The sequence below is a fragment of the Chionomys nivalis genome, chromosome 8 (genome assembly GCF_950005125.1).
Source record: "Chionomys nivalis chromosome 8, mChiNiv1.1, whole genome shotgun sequence".
Classification (NCBI taxonomy): Eukaryota; Metazoa; Chordata; class Mammalia; order Rodentia; family Cricetidae; genus Chionomys; species Chionomys nivalis.
Genome location: NC_080093.1, coordinates 92,845,368 through 92,868,692, shown reverse-complemented (window position 1 = coordinate 92,868,692; position 23,325 = coordinate 92,845,368). Strand labels below are relative to the sequence as shown.

Genomic DNA, 23,325 nt, shown 5'->3' with positions numbered 1-23,325 from the left:
ACTGTGTCAATACACGCTGACATTTATTTCAACATAGGAAATGCTTTTCCATGAAATATTATGGAGGAAATAATGCGCAAAAAGGACATTGGAGAGTTTTGAAAGAAGAATATTTGTTTCTTGAATGAATTAATAGTTTGATAAAAGTAAAATCATCTGGGCTTTTAAAGTACAGGTATTTTAATATGTATAACACAGCATGGCGATGTTTTGAGTGGCTGATGCATACTTTGCTAGCATGTAGTGCTAGAATCTCTAATCTACATGCTGCCCTGTAACTGCCTCTCTGCTGTCACACATAGAGACCCGATGAGCTCCACTCAAAATGAGTCCCCAGGAGCAGCCTTGCTGGTGCCACACTAACCTAAGTGAGTTTTCATGATAGAGGATCCAGTCTTTCGTCACCTGTCTGTCCTGCCTCCTGCCTGGAAATCAGAGTCTGGCTATAGGCTTTTGCGGGGAACCTAATGCCACCTTCACCTTAAAAAGTATTAGAGAAAAAGTCTCTGCCACAGGGACCCTGATACTCTCCAGTTATCCCTCCATTCAGTCTTTCCTGGTGCCAGGTCCTGAACTCTCCTGGAACACCATGGTGTGCCCTTTCTGTCTCTCTGACTACTTAAGGCAATCTGACTCCAAATAAACTCCTTAGTGCGCAGTAATCCCTCAGACGGTCCTGTTGAACCAACTACCTCATCCAAAATCCGGCACATTCCTCTTTAAAAGCATAACAAAGAAGAGCAGGATCTTCCTCTGTAACTGAGCCTGGCTCAGATGCACAGCCAGCTGTCTCTGCCTCCTGAGTGCTGGGACTGCATCCAAACCATCATGCCAGGCTCTGGTACTCAATCTCAGCAATTCTTTATTACAGTCACAACAAGGAGACAAAACAGACATCATATTGGATACAATTTACATGAGGTAAGTTCCTAGAACTGTTGTTTATATTTGTTTCACAACAAGGTTAAGTTCACTGGCATCACTGTTATCACCTTCGATTTACATACTTGATAGGAACTAAATAGTACAATAACACTCATTCTCTCAAGAAATAGATGGGAAAACTATTGTTATCTATTTCCCAAGGCCCAAGACTCCAGGGAGCACCAGTGGTCTAGGATCCAGGGAGGAACAGAGTCTAGGGCATTGGAAGCCTAGGAAGTTTGCATTGGGGCAGTTGTTTGTTGGGGTAGCAGGCTGGTTTGTAAGCATGAAGACAAAGGGGTACGCAAAAAGCATTACTTTGCATACACAGGTTGGAATGAGGGCAAGAAGAAGTTATCAGTTCCAATACCAAAGAGTGCCTGCCTAGGTGGAAGTGCAGGGAGGGAACAGGAATATTACAGCAGCAGAGGTGGCAGGTCCCTTAGTTTATCAGCTAACAGACTGCTAGCAAAACAAAGTGTGTTGCTGCTAGCTTTCTGGCAGGGAGCAAAAGAATTGCTGGCTTTTAAAATGATGTGACCTTTAGTCCCTATGAAGTGGATCCAGGTTTTCCAACCCAAGTCAGGTTGAAGGTCCTATTCCTAGGATAAATCTCTCAGAGATTTTGGGCTACAGTCACACCGATCTCACATGTTTGATTCTGAAATTTCTCAAAAGCCAAATATTTATATATACCTACAACATATTGGAGTAGACTTAATGACCCTTCCCAGGACCTAATTAGCAAAGTCAAATATTAAGAAAGTCAAATATTAGCCCCCCTCAGCCCTATTCAGTTGCTCATTGCAGCATCAAAACTCAGTACAGCATCTTTGCCCCCAAACTAACATACAACCATTTAATGACTGTAAAAATAGATGTTTTATTCTCAGTGATTTATTCCCTTTTTAATACTTACATAATCCATTTTGCATTTGTGTATACTACCACGTGTGGGAGGCAGAGGGTAATTTGTAGGAGTTGGCTGCCCCTTTGTAGGACAGATTGAGTGACTAAGCCCTGTCAGCAGCCTTGCTTTTAACACCGGGGCCTTAGAACAGACCCCACATTTATTTTTTTACACCAACCTAGAGTATAGAAACAGGATTTATATCAAAAATGCAAAAATAAAATGACATGTGCATAGGCCTTTGAGGATGTTATTCAGGGCTATACTGCTATGGGGAGTGACAGAAATGGAGCTGAGGAAAGTGCTCAGAACACACCAAGTCTTAGTGGGTGTCCTTGGAGATATTTCCTTCTTAGGTTTTGATGAAGCACAGCATTGTGGTTAAACTGATGTAACACTAAGGGCTCGTTCCTAGGCTAGACATTCTGACATATATTTTCAAAAGTAATAGACCAGCTGGAGAAGAACTTTCTGTCATATTCTGTCAGTGGCAGAGGACTGGGGTTTGGAGACCTGGCAGAGCTGAGACAAGTGGCTCAGGGGCAGAGCACCTCCTCAGCATGCACAAGGCCCTGGCTGCCATCTGTGGCACCACAAAACAGGAAGTGCCGGTTAGCAGAGGTCTTACATCACCTTGTGAGTAAGAGACATTGTGTGTGGGAATCTGGGAAGAGATAAAATTACTATAACCTCGTAAACAGACAAGCAACTGGATCAAGGAAAAAAATCAATACTGGTTTATATTTAGAAGTGAAGGTCACTGACACGGGAAGACAAAAGTAGAAAAAGTTAAGATGATGCTATAGAGCTCAGACATGAAATACATTAGATACAGGGACACTGTGTGGACATGGTTGAGGGCTTAGGAGGGTGGTCCACAGAGTGTCAATGGCTCTGAACATCCCATAGGATTAAAATATGGATAAACAGCATTAGGGAAGTTCGGTTCATAGAATCTATAGATGAGAGCTCCATGGTTGGAAACATCATAAAATGAGAGAGTGCAAGCTTCTCGGTCCAGAAAAACTCCAACACGAGTGGGAGGATGAGTCAGAGAGAGGAGCAAGACACTGGCATTGTAGGTGACAGAACACTCTTCAAAGGCATTATACACAGACCTGTTCGTCATCCCTATAACCCAGTAGCCACATTTGGGCTGATAATTTACATGCTGTTTATCATCAGAATCATCTTTAACTTCATGTTTAGGTTGATAATTCACATATTGTCTGTTTCTAGAATTATGTTTTAAACCTTTGAAAAAGGCCTCATCAAAGTCATAAAAAGAATCACATTTGACTTTCAAGCCTTTTTCATTTGCTGCAGGAAGCTGGGGTTGAGCACATTTTCCATTATTTATTCCCAGGAGCCAGGCGTCACATCTAGACACATCTACTTCCCAGTAATGTTTCCCTGAGTGAATAGCTGGATACCCTAGGACACCCAATTTGTAGGTCTTAGAAATCTGAGAATTTCTTCTATCACCATCTCGATGTTGTATTTGTCTTTTGTCTTCATTAATGACAATGTTTTTATCTTGTGTTTGATTCAGGGTCACGTGAACTGCAGAAAAATAAAACATATAAATAGAGTCACATGGGAGGCAAGGTACTGCCTTATTGGTGAAATAAGGAGCAGAAGCCTAAGGAGAAACTGAGGACGAACATGGAGGAGCCGAGTTTAAAGTCAAAGAGAGGCAGGTGCTGTGCATATTGGGAGCAGTAACATAAAATGTAAGTATTAGTAGAGAAATAAACTCTGAAAGACATTAAGACGAGAGAGGCTGATTGTGGGATTTCTCCTTACCCCAGTGGCGTTGAGCATCCAAGAGCCCTGAAATGATGAAAATGAACAGCATTAATTGCAAGAAAGGAATCAGAACGTTAAAGTCAATGTGCTCTGCAGAATGGGGGACGGTCTGGAAACTGTGACATGGGACGGGATGAATGATGATGTCCATTAAATATGATGACATCACTGGGACACACTTTCTGCTCTTCTCAGTTTCTCTACCCATGATCAGAGACATCAGTCTCTATCCAGACAGTGCAGCCCCAGAATCCCTAGAGTCCCCCAGATAACCACAGAATGTAGCTGCTCTCACCTTGAAACACTTGCAGCATGCCCTTCAGATCCGGAGCTCGGAAGATCTTTCTCTGTTTACTCGGGACCATTTTGGGCTGTTTCAGTCTTAAGTTCTTACTCCTAGGGACAAAAGATTGATCTCCACATCTCAGACAGTGTGACCTTTGACCACCATGGACTTCCTATTACTCCCTATTATTCTACCCATAGAGGTCCTGGAGCTCTCCTGAGAATTCTGAGCAGGGAAAGAGAGGGTAGATACTAACTCTGCAGAAGTGAGAGACACACTCATGACCCCTCACACTTACTTGCTGTGTTTTGTTAGTAAGGTCTCAGATCCTCACTTGTACAGTCAAAAAACGTGTTCCCACTCTCCCATTTTTCCCCCAGAACTCTTAAGAAATGATGAATTAGTAAATCTGAAAACAAATCAAACTAATGTAGGTCAATATCAGCTTGGTCTATAGAATGAATTCCAGGCCAACCAAGGCTACAGAGAGAAGACCTGTCTGAAAAACTAAAGAGATAGGCAGACAGAGAGAGAGAGAGAGAGAGAGAGAGAGAGAGAGAGAGAGAGAGAGAGAGAGTCAGAGAGACAGATAGAGAGATAGAAATAAACAAAGAGGAAAATAAATAAATATGGTATTCCAGAACATGCTAAAGTCAGGGTGCAGAAGCTGCTCCGGGGTAAGAGAGTCACATGAAAACTATCTGGAGAAAGCCAAGACATCAAACACTTTTGTTAATACAGACACTTTTGGTCAGGTCTGTATCTCTAAGATCTTTCTTAAGATGACAATTTTGGAAAAGAAGACAGGAACATCAGACACATTTTGACATGAACTTCATATGTTCAGAAGGAGCCTGCTGCTGACAGCCTGGGTGTGACTCTTTACACACAAGGGCACAGCTTTCCAGTCTTCTGAAGTGTGTGGTTCACATGGAGCAGTTGTGCCCACTTTTCTATCACCATGAGAAATACACAAATCCACAAGAATTTTTCCCAGTATACAATTCTGTGAACGCTGCGGACAAGGAAGACATACCCTATCTAGGATGAATCTGTGAATCAAGTACCTGTGAGTTGCAGACAGAGCCAGACACAAGCACAGAGCGTGGACAGAATGATGGAACCATAAGGAGTCTGAAAGCACCTGTGGCTCCATTTGCCTCTTCCCAATGCGGAGACTAACTCTGTGACTCCCCTTACCCAGACCCCTAAAGGAGAATCAAATATGGCCCCAGTAGTTACAAAACAGTCAGAGCCTGTCTTTCCCTACATCCTCCTCCTTCTTACTGCAACTTCAGAACAACACTTTGTCTAAATTCCCCCAAACACATGAGAGATTTATTCTAGTCAGATACTAAATCATTCTCATCACACAACAGGGCTATTCTTCCATGTCAACCCACACATACCTTGTTAGGACATGATTCACACCCTAGAGAGAAGGGAGAAAACACAGTCACTAACATGTTCTGCATGTTCTTGCAAATCCTGATCTCACTCTCACTGGCTGCAGAGACAAAGTCAAAGAGAATCAAATCTGTCACCAAAAGTTCTTCAAGACATGAAATAAATACGATGCTAGGTTCATTAATTGCTTTATATGTATACTGGTACAATATTTTCTGTCTCATACTATAAGAATTTGGAGACCAAAGATAAACCAATGATGGTTTGATAACTTACATAGGTTTTGCTGTGCATACAACTAAACATATAAACACACGTCTCTTTTCCAAGTTTCATGTCAGCTATCTATCACCATCCTTGCAACTAAAATGTGTTAGAAGCTTTTTTCCAAATTATTTCATTCATTTAGACACAATTCAATATGTTAATAATGAAGAAGCCACAAGGGCCAGAAGCTTAGATTGTTTGATACTTAAGTCCAGCTAACCATATCTCCCTTTCCCTTTTTCTTCTTTTTCTCTAGTTTTCCTGACAAGAAAAGAAGTCAATCTAAAGAGACATGTGTGCCTCTCAATTTGACAAACCATTGAATCAACGACTCCCTCTAAAAGTGGAATTTCTCCAGGAATCTCACACTTGGAAAAGGAAAGCACCGCTAGCCAGATGGAGAACTCACCTCCTAAAACATTTGACGCTGTTTTTGTTACTTGCCAGACCACATAAGGTCTGAGTCTGTACCAGATAATGATGGGAGAATGACGGTCAGGACGACACCTTGACAAGGACTACTCATGTGTGCATATATTTGGTTCTCTGTTTAAACTTTGATCTCACTTAGAGAAAATGAAGATGGACAGTGGGCTTTTTAAAAATCTTTTTGTCCATCTTCCAAATGTGGCTACATTAATAAATAACCCTTTTCTGCCTTCCAATATTAACTTGGCTCTTTTATATTGGACAGATATCAATGCCTGACCCACCAGGTCCACTTTGCTATGTTTAGTAGGCAGCTCTGTGAGTCCTTCGTCCCCAGATGAGACCTAACACTATGCAAGTGTTCTCACATCTGCGGATTCCACCGGATATTGGTAGATTTAACTAAAGTTAAATTTTTTGAGAAATGTGATCTTTCCCCTTACAGATAACTATTACGAGGAGCTCCTTGGGTGTATTTTAGGCTTCCACAGGTCTTGGGTCTGGTGTCACAGCCAATCCCAGGTCATATGTGCTGCGGCTAAGCTGTGTCCAGAAGACGCTGTTTCTCTTGTATCCTCCACCACCTCGCGCTCTTGCATGTTTTCTGCCCCCCTTCTGCAATGATCCCTGGGCCTTTAGATTAGCAGTGGACTATGTATTTTCCATTTACAGCTGTACTTTCTGTAGTCTCTTCCTCTGTCCACCTTGACCACATTTGTTTTTCACTATGGAACCCTGCTGGCCTGGAACTCACTATGTAGACCAGGATGGCCTAGAACCCATCTACCTTCATTTGCTTCTGCGTTCTAACTGCTGGGATTAAAGGAGTGAGCCAGGACACCTGGCTGCAGGTTGGGAAGCTTATATCTTATTTCCAAAGTTATCTTCTTGTCATGTTTTTGTTTCTGTGTATGAGAAGCTCTCAAGTCCTGGGATCACAGGCAGTAGATGCATTTAGTTTATATAACATAACTCAATAAATGTGGATCCATAATAAAAAGAATTCAGAGAGAACTAGAAAACTGATGTTTAAACTTGTCCTCACTGAGATATCTATATGCTCATGTTCACTGAGTCATTATCATAGCAGATAAAATAGAGTCCACTGGAGAACTACAATCAGAGGAATGGAAAAAATATATGATAAACATGGAGGTTAAAATATTAGACATTCAAAGCAAGTATTGCCATTTGTGGTAACACGGCTGGCTGCACTCAGAGCATTTATGTTATACTAAAACATCTGGGTAAAAAACAAAAAACAAAACAAAAAAAAACCACTAAGTGATCATATTTAAGTAAGTATCATATCCAAAAACTGATCTCACAAAGAGTAATGATTATTATTTGCGTCATCAGGGGCTGGAGGCAGAGAATGGTAGGCAGATTCTTTCATCAAGAGATATAATTTCAGGCTTGTAGAGTATGGTGGCTGTAGTTACTACTTATGTGAACTAGCTTAGTTTAGCCAAAACATGTCTAACTCAATCTAATACAGGTGATAAATGAGTGTCCTCGATAATAATTAAGTCAACACAATTGAAACCAAGAAATTAAAGGAGCATGAAAATTTCCTAGAACTACCAAGAGATTGACAATTCAGACAAAAGAAACAAATTCTCACCGAGATTTTCATCACCAGAATATACCTTTGGCTTAAATGATTTAAAAGTGTGATAGAGATAAAATACAATACAAACTTTATACCTGTTAGAATAAAGAAGACACCTTTCATCTCAGAAACTCAAAGACAGAAGAAAGAAAATCTCTGAGATCTTGGGTGGTAACTCCCCTCTCACTGACCAGACCACTGAGTCAGGGCAGTAGTGTGAAAGGCTTCAAATATGCCAGGGGAAAAACCATTTCCAGTAATTTCAAATACAGATAAAGTGAGTAATGACTGTCGAATATACTTCACGCACGCTCACATTACAGCAGGGGAGTAACTACCCATGATGCAACAGATCTTCTCTACATGGTTCTGCTACTGTACTGTACTTGATAAACTAAAACATGCAATTTCCTCTTGCCATGCATGCTTGCAGTGATTCCCCAGCCTCTGAAACTGGTTCAGGAAAGAGTTCAGGGAGAGTCCAGAGAGCCCTACTGTCCTCCCCAGGGAGATCACAGCAGCACAGAGGGAAAGAAATGGCATCCAGGTGTCCTGACTCTCAGATGCTAGACCTCCTGCAGTCTTACCTGCAGCATCTCCATGGTTGAGCACTGCAAGCTATGCTCCAGATCTGAGATTAGGTCTCTCACTGACTCCCTCTGCTTCACCAGCTCATTTTGAGAATCTTCCAGGATGTCGAGAATGTCTTCCTTCTCTTTCATCAGCTTCTCAACCTCATTCTTCTCCTTGGAGTCCAGGAATTCCCGCAGTCCTTTCAACTCCATCTCAACGTTTTCTACCTCACTCTGTATTTGGGTCTTCAGGGATTACAAAAAGGGAGATTTATTCAGACTGTCCTAATGGGACAGAGAGACAGAAAAACATTTGTTCTGATTGGGAGTTCTCATGGGAATTAAGTTTGAGTTCGGAAGGAATCCTAGGGAAGCATGTGTCTCTTTTCAGTATCTGTTCATGATATTCCAAAATACAGATCTTAGGTCATATTTACCATGGTCTTTTGAGCCAAATTGGGATGCAAGGCTGTGGCTCAGATTTCACACAGGTGTCCCTGATCCCTATTCCTGTCTGCATACTCCTCATTCTTCCTCTGAACCTCTGAGAAAAAGTAGCCCCAAGGATAAAACTGTGACTGTTCCCAAGCATCCTCCCAACAATCAGAGTTCCAGAAAGCACCATAGAACCGAGTCCCAGGACTCAGTGCCATTCCCACCAGGCCCCTGCCATGGTGTCAGCTCCTCACACAGCCAGGCTCAGCTGTGATGCACTCTCTGTGCAGCCTCAGCTCTAAGGGAACAGGCAGAGAGGACTAATCAAGGCCTCTTGTCCCCATCAGCCTCCAGGGAATGAAGAGCCAGGGAGCTTCTTGCCCAGGTCCCTTCCAGGCATCAGGCTAACTCCCTTTGGAGGTAGGGTCCCCACTTACCTCCCAGGTAGTTCTCTCCTTTTGAAGGTCATCTTCCCACTGGTCACATCTTTTCTCATTAGCCATCTGCATCTCCAGGGCAGCTTGGAGCATCCGCTGTGGGAGAGGAATTGTAGCAGAGTCAAGCTGGGTGCTTAGTAGGACAGCTGCTCCTAGCCAAAGGCCAAGAAATCCTTCTGGAAAGACAGGGCGTCTAAGACTGTTCTCTTTTTAATATCTTGCGCCATGATTCGTGCACATAAAGTAGGCAAATCTTCATCTTCAGCTCAATCAATTTTTGCATTTACACACACAAGCCCCAGACAGACAAAGACACAGAAATGTGTCCCTGTCAGTCATTCCAACAAGTACAAACTGGTTACTTTGATTCTGTTATCAATAAACTGGAATAATTTTGTTACGTTTTCTTGTCTTTCCTATAAATGTATACATACATCATATGCCTTGCTGTTGACACATGCACATTCGTAAAAAAAAGAAAAACTGGATCTTAATATGTAGCCCTGGCTGTCCTGGAATTTCTGTGTAGACCTGTATAACCTCAAACTCATCCCTTGCCAGAGTTCTGCGACTGAGCCAAGCCCTACCATACCGGTCACATGCACTTTCTTTTGTCATTTCCTTTTCTTTTTATGAACTGTAGTTTTTTTCTGTATTTAATATATTCTTCTTTACTGAATTTTTTTTATAAAATATATTTTGTTTACAGATTGCCTGGCCTGTACACCTCACAGTTTCTTTCTACCTGCTCTCCCACTCAGATCCATATTCTGTATGTCTCTTGCTAAAAAAGAAACACATAAAGCTTAACAGACATAGAGAAGTAATTCTAGACAGAAAACAATAGAGTTAAGCATGGGTTATTGATAGCAGCATTTTCTCAGGTGGGCTCTGCTTGCTAGAGGCAATCATTTAAGAAAGGCTTCCAGACTCAGCCTTAGCAGCAAAACCCTACAGCTCCTTAACAGATCCTGCCACAAAACACTTAAACAGTGTTGATGAAAAGCTGACTGCATGCTTTTTGGTTTCCATCCGTAGCAGGAAAAAAAAGCCACGCTATTTGAAAATGCCATCTTTCTGGGCTGTCCTGCCAGGACAAACTCTGTCTCTTTCAGGCAGGTGGTCTGACTATGGAGCATACTGCTGAAGCTTGCTTGCTGGCAGGCACCTTGAAATGCCATAGAGTTGCGGCAATAAATGGGGCTACAGCTGGTACCTCCTCCATGAGGCTGGAATCTCATAAAGCTAAGATGTGCGCTGGAACCAGCCGTCAAAGCCAATTGCTTAGCAAATTAAAGACTTATGTGCTCAGAAAAAGGGAGATATACAGTAAAGATAGATTAAAAGACAAAAAAACTCTCTAAATGTATAAATGATTTACTGTGTTTAAAAATATGTGTAGGCTTGAGAAAAAAAAGAATAAAAGAGAGTAATTGGGTTGGTGGCACACACCTTTAATCCCAACACTTGGGAGACAGAGGCAGGCAGACCTCTATGAGTTCAAGGTGTTATGGCACACACCTTTAATACCAAAACTTGGGAGGCAGAGGCAGATGGATCTCTGTGAATTTAAGGTGTGGTGGCACACACTGTTACAAGGAGCAGGGCCCCTTGTTTATCTTTGCTGCCCAGCTAGCTTAGTCCCCGAAATAATCACAAAGAAACTGTATTCAGTAAAACACTGCTTGCCCCATTAGCTCTAGTTTCTTATTGGCTAATTCTTACATCTTAATTTAACCCATTTCTATTCATCTGTGTATCACCACATGACTGTGGCTTATGGGCAAGATGCTAACCAGCATCTGTCTCAGGCAGGAGATCCATGGTGTCCCTCACTCTGCCCTTCTTCCCAGAATTCAGTTCTGTCTTTTCTACTTACCTAAGTTCTGCTCTATCAGGACAAAGCAGTTTCTACTTCATTAACTAATGAAAGCAAGACATGAACAGAAGAACCTCCTACACCAACACACCTTTAATGCCAGCTTTTTGGAGGTAGAGGCAGGCAGATCTCTGTGAGTTCAAGGACAGTATGGTCTACAGAGTAAATACCAAAACAAAGATACACAAAGAACCTGTCTCAAAAGGCCAAAAATTAAAAGAAAAGAAATAGAGGTTAAAATCAAGTCACCTAAAGATAAAAATACACAGAGAGTCTGGATACTGTATGTTATTGTGTTCTCTTTGAATTGTTTGAATGCTGAGGAAAGAGCAACAACTGCTAAAAGATATTTATTTATAAATGTTGCTGAATTAATCCTAGATAGGTATTTTGAAAGAACCTTGATGTCAAAATTGAAGTCAAAATGCATGTTACTTTGGAGTAGGGAATTTACTTTTGTTTTCAAAGGATATAAGAGGCTATGGATTCATTCTGAATTAAGAAGAATCAGGTTTGATCAAGGAAGACACCTGAGAAATCTCTGGTAGGAACAGATGGCCCAGATGTCAGAGTTCTACATCCAGAACAGATTCAAGATGCTACTCTAGATGATCAAGTCACACAGGATGATCCAGTCAGGACTTGATCATAATTCTAAATTTTCTTCAGGTCCCTATAAGATTATCAGCACCCCCAGCCAGCAGGAAGCAGCCTGAAAAACCACATCCACATTCCCCCAAAATGGACTATGGTCAGGAGAAAAGTAAAACAAAGATTATTAGAATCAGAGGGTTTTTTTTTTAAAGGGGGAAATGGTGTGGGACAAATGTCAATTTGTCAATTATGTTCTGTCAATTATATTTCAAATAAACGCTCATTGGACAGTAGTCAGGCAGGAAATATAGGTAGGACAACCAGAAAGGAAGTAGAGGTGGGTCAATAAGAACAGGAGAATTTTGGGAGGAAGGAAGTCCATTCCTGGGAGTCCTGACCAGCCCCAGAAGAAGCAAGATGTGAGTGCCTTGCTGAAAAAGGTATTGAGTCATGTGGCTAACATAGACAAGAAAGAGTTAACACGAAGCCTTACTAATTGGCCAATCAGTTTACAACTAATGTAGACCCCTGTGTGATTTCTTTGGGACTTCATGACTGCGGGAACCAGGCAGAACAGAAAACTCAGTCAACAAGTCTCCATAAATTTACATGTGGGCTCAAAATAAACAAACAAACAAATAAAAAACCAACCCAGAAAACGAAGATCCAACAAAGAACTTGTCTCTGTGCATCTCACTATAGAATTCTTTCCCCTTTTCCCAGATCTTTCAACTGCCACACACACATTCTTTTCACTGCTGTATGTCAATCATTTACTAGTTACATGGTTGGAAGTCACTGGACTGGATGTTGGGTAGAATGAAAGAATCTGACATAAACAATGAAGGACAATAAAGATGGAATAAATTAACTGTTCTACAATTGGCTTTTCTTGATCATTGACTCAAATTCATAGGGACACTTACAAAACATTTTTTCCATCTTAATATTTCTACTCCAGGTGGTTTCTTATACAATTAAGTGCAATAAACCATCATGTCCTTTTAGGATTCTAAATAGGATTTTAAATGATGTAACAACCCCAGAGTCTATGATGTCCAGGTAATTGACCTGTCACACCAAGTCGAGATTTTCCATCTGTTACTGTCTCCTGCTCTGTGTCCCACACCCTCCCACTTCCTACCTTGCACTTATTGGCCACCTCTTCAATGAGAGCTGTTTGGTGTCCACGGTGTTCCTGAGATCTCTCACAAAGCCAGCAGATGGCCACCTTGTCCTTCTCACAGAAGAGCTGGAGTTTCTCTCCATGTTGTACACAGAAATTCACCTTCTGCTCCTCCTCTGGGCTAGACTTGAACTCCTTGAGCCTCTCCACTATGTTGGCCACATGCCAATTAGGTCTCAGATCCCCAAACAGGTAACTATCTCGGCACACAGGGCAGATGCCCTCCCCTTCTTTGCCTTTGCTGGACTCATAGTTCAGAGTGATGCAGGCTCGGCAGAAGATGTGGTTACAATTGGCACTCACAGGGTCTTTCAGAAGCTCCAGGCAGATAGGACAGGTAACCTCCTCCTTGATCATCCCCAGGACTGATGAGGCCATTGTTGCTGTGATGCTGAGTCTGTCTGTCTGTACTCCTGACACTTCTGCTCAGGTTCCTGAGTGTCTGGGAGGATGAGAACGGTACAAGTAAGAGATGGAAAACAGAACCGTGAAAAGATCAATGAATGTCCTTGATGACAAGGGAAAAGAAGAAAGGAGAGAAATTCAGAGAGAAGTTCAGTGACATGGCAAAGAAGAATGCTGTCATACTTTCATGTTGTAATAAGAGCGGCGGGGCTGCGTCCCCGGCACCTGATGGCTTTACCCAAAATAATTACACGGAAACTGTATTCTTTTCATCACTGCCTGGCCCATTAGTTCCAGCCTCTTATTGTCTAGCTCTTACATATTGATCTAACCCATTTCTAATATTCTGTGTAGTACCTCGAGCTGGCTTACCAGGAAAGATCTTAACCTGCGTCTGTCTGGAGTGGGAGAATCATGGCGACTCACTGACTCGGCTTCTTTCTCCCAGCATTCTGTTCTGTTTACTCCACCCACCTAAGGGTTGGCCTATCAAATGGACTTAGGCAGTTTCTTTATTAATTAACCAATGAAAGCAACAGATTAATACAAGACCCATCTCCATCACTTCCCCTTTTTCTGTTTAAACAAAAAAGAAAGACTTTAACTTTAACATAGTAAAATTACATATAACAAAACAGTTATCAAGCAAGAATTACAGTTACAATATTTATATCTATTTTATCTTTTATCATTACTAAGGAAAACTATAACTATAACTAACCATTCTTCAACTCCATCAAAGACTCCAGAAGGATATAATATTACCTAAGCAAACAAGAGATCCAAAACTCTAGAAATGACAGAGACATCTCACTGCCTGGACAGTCACCCAAAGTTCTTTTGTACTGTTGGGGCATCCATCTTCAGCCTTCAGGCCCATAGTATCCAGCAGACATTTTCATCAAGCAGGAAATTCCAAAGACAGTTCAGTCACTTTTTGCTGTGTCTTGCAGAATGTCTCACAGACTCATGAGTCAGGAACCCCGAAAGACCATCTCACCTTTAGGCAAGTTCAGCAGTCCTTTTGCTGCCGGTTCTCTGTGTCCAGTTTATGCAATAGTCCAGGCAAGAACAGTTTCTTGCCCAAATGGCTATCAAATTCCATAAGGATCCTCTTCGATGCCCATCTTCCTCTTGAAGTAGATTGGTGCTGTCAGGAGCAGATGTGTCTCATTGTCATGAAAAGCCCTACGTTATTAAAATATTTTAAATGCCATGTTCTGTAGTCTTTGAAAGATATGAAGAATGCCTATCTAATTGAAATATATCTCTATATATCTAGAAAATCTAACTAACATGACTACAAGCTTGACTATTATTGATGTTTATCCATTAACAACCTATATTTCCTATTTTACATTACATTTTTAAATGAATTACACAATCACAATACCTTAATCAAGATCAGAAATACATATACATATAACAAAATTGACCTTAAAATCCATACCAATGCAAATTATTTATATCTATATCATATCCCCCTTTAAATGTAAAAGAACATTTATAAACCATATTTGGGAACATGGGCACAGTTTTTTTTCTCCAAACTGCTTCCTGCTGAATGGGGGCGTCGTTAATTAGGTCTTTCATGGTGTAACCTGTGTGCCAGGGTCATCTCAGTTGGCAGTTGAGCAAAGTAATTTTTTGAGGATGTTCACAGCAACCTTTCAGGAGGGCATGGTCTATCATACCATATTGAGATAGAAGCAATCAACAGGGTCTCGTCCTCTGTGAAAACAAAAGAAGACCCTCTCCAAAGCATCATATCCTTAGACCCAAATTCTGAAATCATAATACCCTTATATCCATTCTGGTTTAGCTTGGCAGCCCATATAATGAAATGTCTCTCTGCACTTAGCTCCTTTACAGTCAAATATTTTAAAGAAAACACAATAATACAAAGAATCCAGACTCTCTGTGAATTTTCCATTTTTACGTGGCTTATTTTTCTTTATTTCTTTTAATCTATAACTATCTGTACTCTGTCTCTTTAAAGACTTTACCCTTTTTTAAGACATTAACTTTATTCTTTATATATTTTTTTATCTCTCTCAAGCCTACGTACATTAATCCAACAGTGTCTGAATCAGTTCTATTGTGAATCTGTAATTTTTTTACTATCCAGGAGCATTTCTTAAAATGTTAAGCATTTTTTAAAAAATTAAGTTGCACCATGTACAGATAATACGGTACCGCCTGTGTCCTGCTCAGTTCAAACGTTAACTGCGCTGTTATTATGGTAATTATGGTAGTTCCTGCCTGAGACCAGCACAGTTCAGCATGGCGGAGATGAGCCCTCCTGCCTCAGAGCCATTTGGTGCCCCTGAGCCACACACAGTTCCAGGCACACAGCAGTCCACATTGCCATCAAGCAAGCCGTAGCACTTTACTCCAAATGATCCATTCAAAGACTCTGTCTCCCGCAGGAGCCAGACAGAGATCGCAATGGCGGCACAGCCCAGAAAGCCGGCATTTTAAAACAGCCAGTTTTTTCCTGCTGCTGAGTCAGGACAATTTCTTTGCGGCACGCAACCCACAAACAGCAAAAAGCTGTCTTAAATTCTCTCTCTCTCCTTTTTAAGCCCTCTCAGGTTTTACGTGGAGTTCATTAGCACGTTGGGTGCCACTCTGTTGTAATATGAGCGGCAGGGCTGCGTCCCCGGCACCCGGCCGCCCGCATGGCTAGCTTATGCCCCAAAATAATTACACGGAAACTGTATTCTTTTCATCACTGCCTGGCCCATTAGTTCAGGCCTCTTATTGGCTAGCTCTTACATATTGATCTAACCCATTTCTAATATTTTGTGTAGTACCACGAGCTGGCTTACCAGGAAAGATCTTAACCTGCGTCTGTCTGGAGTGGGAGAATCATGGCGACTCACTGACTCGGCTTCTTTCTCCCAGCATTCTGTTCTGTTTACTCCACCCACCTAAGGGTTGGCCTATCAAATGGACCTAGGCAGTTTCTTTATTAATTAACCAATGAAAGCAACAGATTAATACAAGACCCATCTCCATCACTTTCAAGTCCTATGCTTTATTTCATCCAAAATGACTAATTTCAGATGCAGGATTGTTATTTCCTTTCACTGAAGACCAGGAAGATCGTGTTTCCTTCCATCAGTCTCGTGTAACCGACCTTCTCTCCTTCCCTTTCCTTCCCAGGATGAAATCATATCTTCAGTGTTACAAGCATCAAACTACTCACTTATCCCCCACTGTACTTCCTCCTTCATCAGTACCAGTCAGTGCGACCCTCCGATCATCTGCTTACCAGTGTCTTTCCAGAGAGCCTGGTGCTGACGTGGATTATACACAGCCCTTCTCCTGATTCACATAGGCAATGATTTTTCTTATTGTTTAAGAGTGTTTATTACTCTGTAGAAGATCCTAGTTGACTTCCTGGTACCCACATGAAGGAGGTCACAGCTACTTATAACTCCAGCTTCAAGGAAACCACCAGCTGTGACCATCCCAACCATCCTTTCAAATGTGCATACACATAGGCAGGCCCAAAAATATACAACTCAAAACAAAATGAAACTTAGTTTACTTGTTTTGTTTTTCCCTTTTCTTTTTAGACCAAAGTGTTTGGTTTTGAACCAAAGGCTACTCCCCTCTTTCTCTGCTGTCAGGTTCAGTGTATCTGCTTTTATTTTTATGTCTTTGATCAACTTAGATTTAAGTTTTGTGCATGGTGATAGATATGGATTTATTTGCATTCTTCTACATGCAGATATACAGTTAGACCAGCACCATTTGTGGGAGATGCTTTCTTTTTTCCATCGCATATTTCTGGCTCTTTTGTTTTGTTTTGTTTTTGGTTTTCTGAGACAGGGTTTTTCAGTAGCTATGGAGCCAGTCCTTGAACTTGCTCTGTACACCACACTAGCCTTGAACTCACAAAGATCTTCCTGCCTCTGTTTCTCAAGTGCTGGGATTAAAGGCATGCGGCACCACCACTGTTTTATTGCCTTTTTTAAAAAAAGTGTCCACAGTGCGGTGGTGGTGCACACTTTTAATCCCAGTACTGGGGAGGCAGAGGCAGGCTTATCTCTTTGTGTTTGAGGCCAGCCTGGCCTACAGAGTGAGTTCTACAAGGCTCCAAAGCTACAGAGAAACCCTGTCTTAAAAAAAAAAAAAGCTGAAAAAGAATCAGGTGTCTATAGGTGTGTGGATTTATGTCTGAGTTTTCAATTCAACGCCACTGATCACTGTGTCTATTTTTATGCCAATACCATGTTCTTTTTATTACATCTGCAGTACAACCTGAGATCAGGGATGGTGGCCCCTGCAGCAGTTCTTTTATTGTTCAGGATTTGTTTTTCCATATGAGTTAGAGGACTGTCCTTTCAAAGTCTGTAAAGAATTGTGTTGGAATTTTTATGGGAATTAGTTGAATCTATAGATTGCTTTTTATAGGATGGCCATTTTATGTCAATCCTACAGATCCATGAGCATGGGAGATCTTTTATCTTCTGATACCTTCTTCAATTTTTTCAAAGACTTGAAGTTTCTATCATACAAGTCTTTCACTTGCTTAGTAGAATTACCTCAAGAAATTTTATATTATTTGGATCTATTGTGAAGGATATTGTTTGTTTCCTCGACTTCTTTTTCTGCCTGCCTGCCATTTATTTATTTATTTATTTATTTATTTATTTATTTATTTTTACTTTTTTTTAAAAATTTTTTTATTGAAAAAAAAATTTTCCACCTCCTCCCCGCCTCCCATTTCCCTCCCCCTCCTCCTACCCCTCTCCCCCTCTCCCCATTCTTCTTCTCCTCCCTCTCCAGCCCCAAGAGCAGTCAGGGTTCCCTGCCCTGTAGAAAGTCCAAGGTCCTCCCCACTCCATTCAGGTCTAGAAAGGTGAACATCCAAACTGTCTAGGCTCCCACAAAGCCTGAACATGAAGTAGGATCAAAACCCTGTGCCATTATCCTTGGCCTCTCGTCAGCTCTCATTGTCCGCCATGTTCAGAGAGTCTGGTTATATCCCATGCTTTTTCAGTCACAGTCCAGCTGGCCTTGGAGGGACTGCCTGCCATTTTGTACAGAGTTCTTTTTCATTCCTGAATCTATGATGGTGCCCTGCCCTGCCCCACCCCCCCTGTTGTCCCACCATCCCTCCTGCCCTGCCCCGATCTGTCCCCCTGCCCTGCCCTGTCCTATCCAGCTCAGCCCTGCCCCACCCCGCCTCAGAGTCAGAGCCACATTCCCTCTCCTTGGACCTAAGCAGCTATGATGGGCCTGAGGGTCTCAGGTCATGCTTTGTAGTAATCTCCATCTGTAGTGGTCTGAAAGAAAATGGTCCCCAAAGGGAGCAGTACTACAAAGAGGTGTGGCTTTGTTGGAGTGGGCATGGCCTTCTTGGAGGAAGTGTGTCACTGTTAGAGTGGATTTTGAGGTTTCCTTTGTTCAAGTTATGCTCAGTGTGATAGACAGTTTACTTACTATTGCCTGAGGATCAAGATGTTGCCTGAGGATCAGTTCCTCCTCCAGCACCATGTCTGCCTGCACACCACCATGCTTCCCACCATGACAATAATGGACTAAACCTCTGAAATTGTAAGCTAAGCCCAATTAAATATTCTCCTTTATAAGAGTTGCCATGGTCATGGTGTCTTTTCACAGCAATAGAAATGCTAATGAAGACACCATCTATCAGTAGTTTGGTGGTGAGAAACTTATAAAGCAGCTTCCATATGCCACAGTGGTTCATTTCACACACCCGTGACCTCATGGACACTCTGAGCACATACCTAAGAGAGGCTACCATTGGCCTTCATACTTTGGAATGGGAAACGATCAAGTCCCCTACAATCCTTCCTACTAAGGAAGCTAACAAGCTGCATGGCTATTGCTGCTGACATAAACGCCTGCAGTTGAGGCCACAGAGACATTTTTAGACGTGGCAAGCACTGAGCCCTGCCGTTAGAACCATATGAAGACTCTACCACTGTACCCACTCAGGATCAGAGCCACCATACCTAATCAAGGGCCATCCTTATATGGAATGTGTAAATCCTTCCCCCATAGAATCTAAACAGAAAAGTTTGCAAGAGTTAGTTGCTCCATAACATGCAGGCATTAACACACACACACACACACATACACAGCACAAATAACAAACAACAACAAAAACCAAAAACATCAAAAAGTGAAAAACATCACCTTATCAAAGGACTATTATCATATTCTAGCAATTGACTTCAAGGGATAGAAATAATGAACAATCCAGATAAGAATTCAAAATAACAGTTAATGAGGAAAACCAGAAAATCGACAATTCTATAGAAAAAGCACTAAAATCCTAGAGTTAAATACGTCAATGAATGAAACTGACCCTGAAATAGATTCAACACAGACACCCACAATCAAGCAAAAAGTCTATCAACAGAGTTAGCTCACTTGAAAGTATGTCAAAACAAAACAAAACAAAAAAAAAACAGTAAGACAAAAAAAAATCCTACAAACAAATGTGGAATCCATTAGTGTTGAGCAACTAACTACTCCTGAGCACGGGCTAGCCTTCGAGTGTTACTGATAATGCCCAGTGACCATGGGGCTAGCCTTGGAGTGTTGCTGATGTGCCCAGTGAGCACGAGGCTAGCCTTGGAATTTTACTGATGTGCCCAGTGAGCACTGAAGAAAACTGATTTTCAAATTTTGAGGGAGGGGCATGAAGTTGAATGGGAGGGAAGGAGGGGAGAATCTGGAAGAAGCTGTGGAAGGGGAAAGAATATGATCACATTTTTAAAAATAGTTCTTAGAATAAAAAGATAAGTAAATAAATATACCCATCTCAAAATATCATTTAAAAGACAGAGGTCACGGAGAGAACAAAGGGGCACTGTTCAGAAAATGAGTGTACTCAGTCTAAATGCTCCACAAGGAAATGAAACAGAGAGAAGGCAGACAGGAACTCAGCAAGGGATCGCACACACCCCACCATGCACAGGACACTTCCCCCACTGACAGCCATACATGCACATATGAACACTGCTCTAGAAGGAACCCCTGGGCTACAAGACTGGGTCTCATGATGTAAGAAGACCGAAATGAAATATCTTCTTTAACCTCAGTGGTATAAAACTAGAAATCACTAAAAGAGGGATTTGGGAAAAACTCACAGACACATGGAAATGAAACAACATTCTCTAAACTACTGAGCAAAGAAAAAATCAAAAAGAGGTTTAGAAGCATTCATGTCAAGGAATTCCATTGGGTACTGCAGACAGTCTAAGAAGGAAGCCCACTGGGACAAAATTACATTAAATAAATAAAAAACAAAGTCTCAAGTAAATAACTTAATTATTGACCTCAGGGAAGTAGAAAAACAAGAAGAAACTAAGTCAAAACTTACACGATGGGAAGAGAACGCAGAAAACAGAAATACAACAAAAAGAACAGAAAGACCCTAGGAAAATGTAAGGAATCATCATCTGAGTTGTCCCCCTCCCTCTCCCCTTACCCCCCCTCTCTCCAATTCATCTGAGGACAGGATTTTCACTATGCAGTCCTGGCTGCCCTGGAACATCTATGTAGATCAGGCTGGACTAAAACTCACAATGCTCTTCTTGCCTCTGCCTTCCTAGTATTGGGATTAATGGCATGTGCCATATGCCCAGCCGGCACAATATGCAATGAAATAAACAAAACCAAAAGGATCATAAGAAGGCTTGTCGATGTCTCCTGGGTGCCCAGATTAGCTTGGGTAAAACCATGAAATCCCTGATCAAACTGGTTACTCTCATGGTTCTCATGAGCTTTTATAATTAGACGTTTTCCAGATCAATCAAGAATCTAATGTCCATTATTTAGAGGTAGAAAAGGGGGTGGCAGCAGTAATGTGCACCTGCCTCTCTAGTGACGGGGAGGTGGGGATGGGGGCTGACTGAGGGGTTGAAGACCAGCCTGGGCAAGAAAAATGTAATGTCTCTCTAGAGAGAACAGGAAAGCGGTCACTTCTGGGAGAATCTTCAGATATGGTACTCTAGCTGGTCTCCTCGTCCTTCGTCTGCCCATCTTCGAAGACCCACTTCCCTTGGAACTGGACCCAAGGCTTGAAAAGAGCCTACCCCTGAGCTAAGTCACAAACATTTAAAAAAATATTTTATAAATGAGGCTCATTGAGTTGCCTATAAAGGCCTTCAATTTCTGATCCTCTGGCCTTTTGTGTAGCTGTAATCTCAACCTGGACTGAGCACTGCTTCAATTTTCAGGAAATGGCTGAAGGAGAAGTAAACAACAGCAGTCATGTCCTTGCTTGGGGCTATGACAGGAAGTCAGTGACTAGCTAACAGGCTCACAGCCTCTAGCTCTAAACCCAGAGAGGGGCCCTAAGAGTTCCTAGAGCAGAGATTCTCAATCTTCCTAATGTGGTGACCCTTTAATACAGTTCCTCATGTTGGGGTGACCCCAACCATAGAATTAAATTTGTGAAAGGCTCAAGGAACTCTAAAGGGGTCGCGACCCACAGGTTGAGAACCACTGTCCCAGCGACTGCGAAACCACCACATTATAACACAAAAACATATTCAATAAAAGAGGCTCTGACTTAGCTTAGCTGTAGAGAAAGAAACTGTGTTCATCAGGTACAATTCAAATTTATAGATTATGAAATGGCAGGAGGCGACTGGACCTATCTAGAAGTCATCTCTAAACCAGGCCTGCCCACCCCTCCCCCCGCAGTCCCTTCCCCAGGCTCCTCCATCTGCATTTTCAGCCCCAGCCCCACAGCCCCTCCCTCTTCATCCTCCTTTTTAGCCCACAAACTCACCCAAGCAAAAACAATGCTTTTCTTGAAAAAATCCTCCAAACCCTGCTCAACCAACCGGTAGCCAACCGAAAGTGGTAAAATACGGAGAATTAACGCACCAATCCAGAACTTCCAACTCCAAGAAGAAGAAACGAAATTTTGAGCCCAGGAAGAGAAAGAGAAACTACAGAAGAAGGACAGACCAATAGCATGCTTCCGCATAAGCATACCCAGCTCCACCTACTGAAGGAACTCTGCTCAGATCAGCACAGCCTGTCTGGAGAGCGCAGACTATCAGCTCTCCCACCCTTAACTGGTTTTTGGTTTTTTGTTGTTGTTGTTGTTTTGTTTGAATTATGAAGCCAGTTGTTCAGGGTCAGGTCAAACTGATTTAACAAGATCCAGACCTGTCTGGAAAGTCTTCTCTTGGGGTCCTCTTGTACCTGAGCTCCTGGCTGGGTTTTGCTTTGTGTGGCAGGTGTGGCCCTAAGGGCAGAAAATGCAAGATGAGGGACAGGGAACTGCAGTGTCCTCTGGGGCTGGACTTGAGCACTTACAGGATGAGAACAGAGAGGAAGCTGCAGTTCAGGGCAGCTGTTCACAATCAAGATTCCCACCCAGCAGGGACAGGATGGGAGGAGCCCCATGCAGAGCCCTTCAGAGACACTTCCCACACTCACAGCAGTGAAACTAGCAAGCTGCAGGGGCTCTCCAGCTGCCCAGGGGTGTCCTGCAGATTAGGTGTTCTGTTGCTGCCCAGAGCAGGGCTTCTTCCCAGTGCTGATCTGATACATTCATTGTATCCCTTCCAGGTATCCCTCCCCAGAATGTCTCAGCAGGTCCCCATTTGAGTTAGAGTTTCTATTAGAGACAGTTACTATTGCCTCAGCGTCCCCTGAATTAGAAGCTGAACATGTGTAGAGCTGGGGATGCAGTTGAGTTGGCACAGTGGGTGCCTAGCAGGGTGCAGTCCTGGGGTGGATCCTGAGCACTGTGCACACCCAGGTGTGCTGACACCTGCATGTGTCTGTCTTAGTCACTCTTCTATTTCTGTGACAAACACCACGACTGAGGCACCTTACAAGGACAGTGCTTGATTTTGGGCTTGCAGTTTCAAAGGGTTAGAGGTCATGGCCACCACAGTGGGGAGCATGGCAGCAGACAGGGAGGCATGGTGCTGGCACAGGAGGTGAGAGGTCACACTTGAGACACAAACCTGAGCCAGAGACAGAGAGACACTGGGAATGCCCAGAATGTATTGAAATCTCAGAGCTCACACGCACGTCACATATACTCCAATATTGCCAAACCTTCCAATTTGTCCCAAACAGACCCAATAACTGGAAATCGAGTATTAAAAGATATGAGCCTTTGGAGGCCATTCTTATTCACACCACACAGGATTCCAC

General features: G+C 42.3%; 2 protein-coding genes across 2 annotated transcripts in view; both read right to left on the bottom strand.

Annotated features, from left to right (window-relative positions):
* LOC130879730 (tripartite motif-containing protein 30A-like) overlaps positions 1 to 23,325 on the bottom strand; it is a 136,647-nt gene that overhangs the window by 17,678 nt on the left and 95,644 nt on the right. The window lies entirely within an intron of this gene.
* LOC130879727 (tripartite motif-containing protein 30A-like) lies at positions 856 to 22,056 on the bottom strand. Its single transcript, XM_057778510.1, has 8 exons — positions 21,938 to 22,056; positions 12,706 to 13,189; positions 9,089 to 9,184; positions 8,232 to 8,462; positions 5,339 to 5,361; positions 3,939 to 4,039; positions 3,641 to 3,667; positions 856 to 3,397 (listed from the first exon to the last, which is right to left on the bottom strand). Exons 2-8 carry the CDS (start codon positions 13,123 to 13,125, stop codon positions 2,697 to 2,699), a joined length of 1,599 nt encoding a protein of 532 aa, XP_057634493.1. The 5' UTR covers positions 13,126 to 13,189; positions 21,938 to 22,056; the 3' UTR covers positions 856 to 2,696.

Coding starts and splice junctions, on each gene's coding strand:
- LOC130879727 (XM_057778510.1), bottom strand. CDS start 13,125: ATGGCCTCATCAGTCCTGGGGATGATCAAGGAGGAGGTTACCTGTCCT. Junction 4,040..5,338: donor GTGAATCATGTCCTAACAAG/GTATGTGTGGGT, acceptor TTTTGTCCCTAG/GAGTAAGAACTTAAGACTGA. Junction 3,398..3,640: donor GGATGCTCAACGCCACTGGG/GTAAGGAGAAAT, acceptor ATTTTTCTGCAG/TTCACGTGACCCTGAATCAA.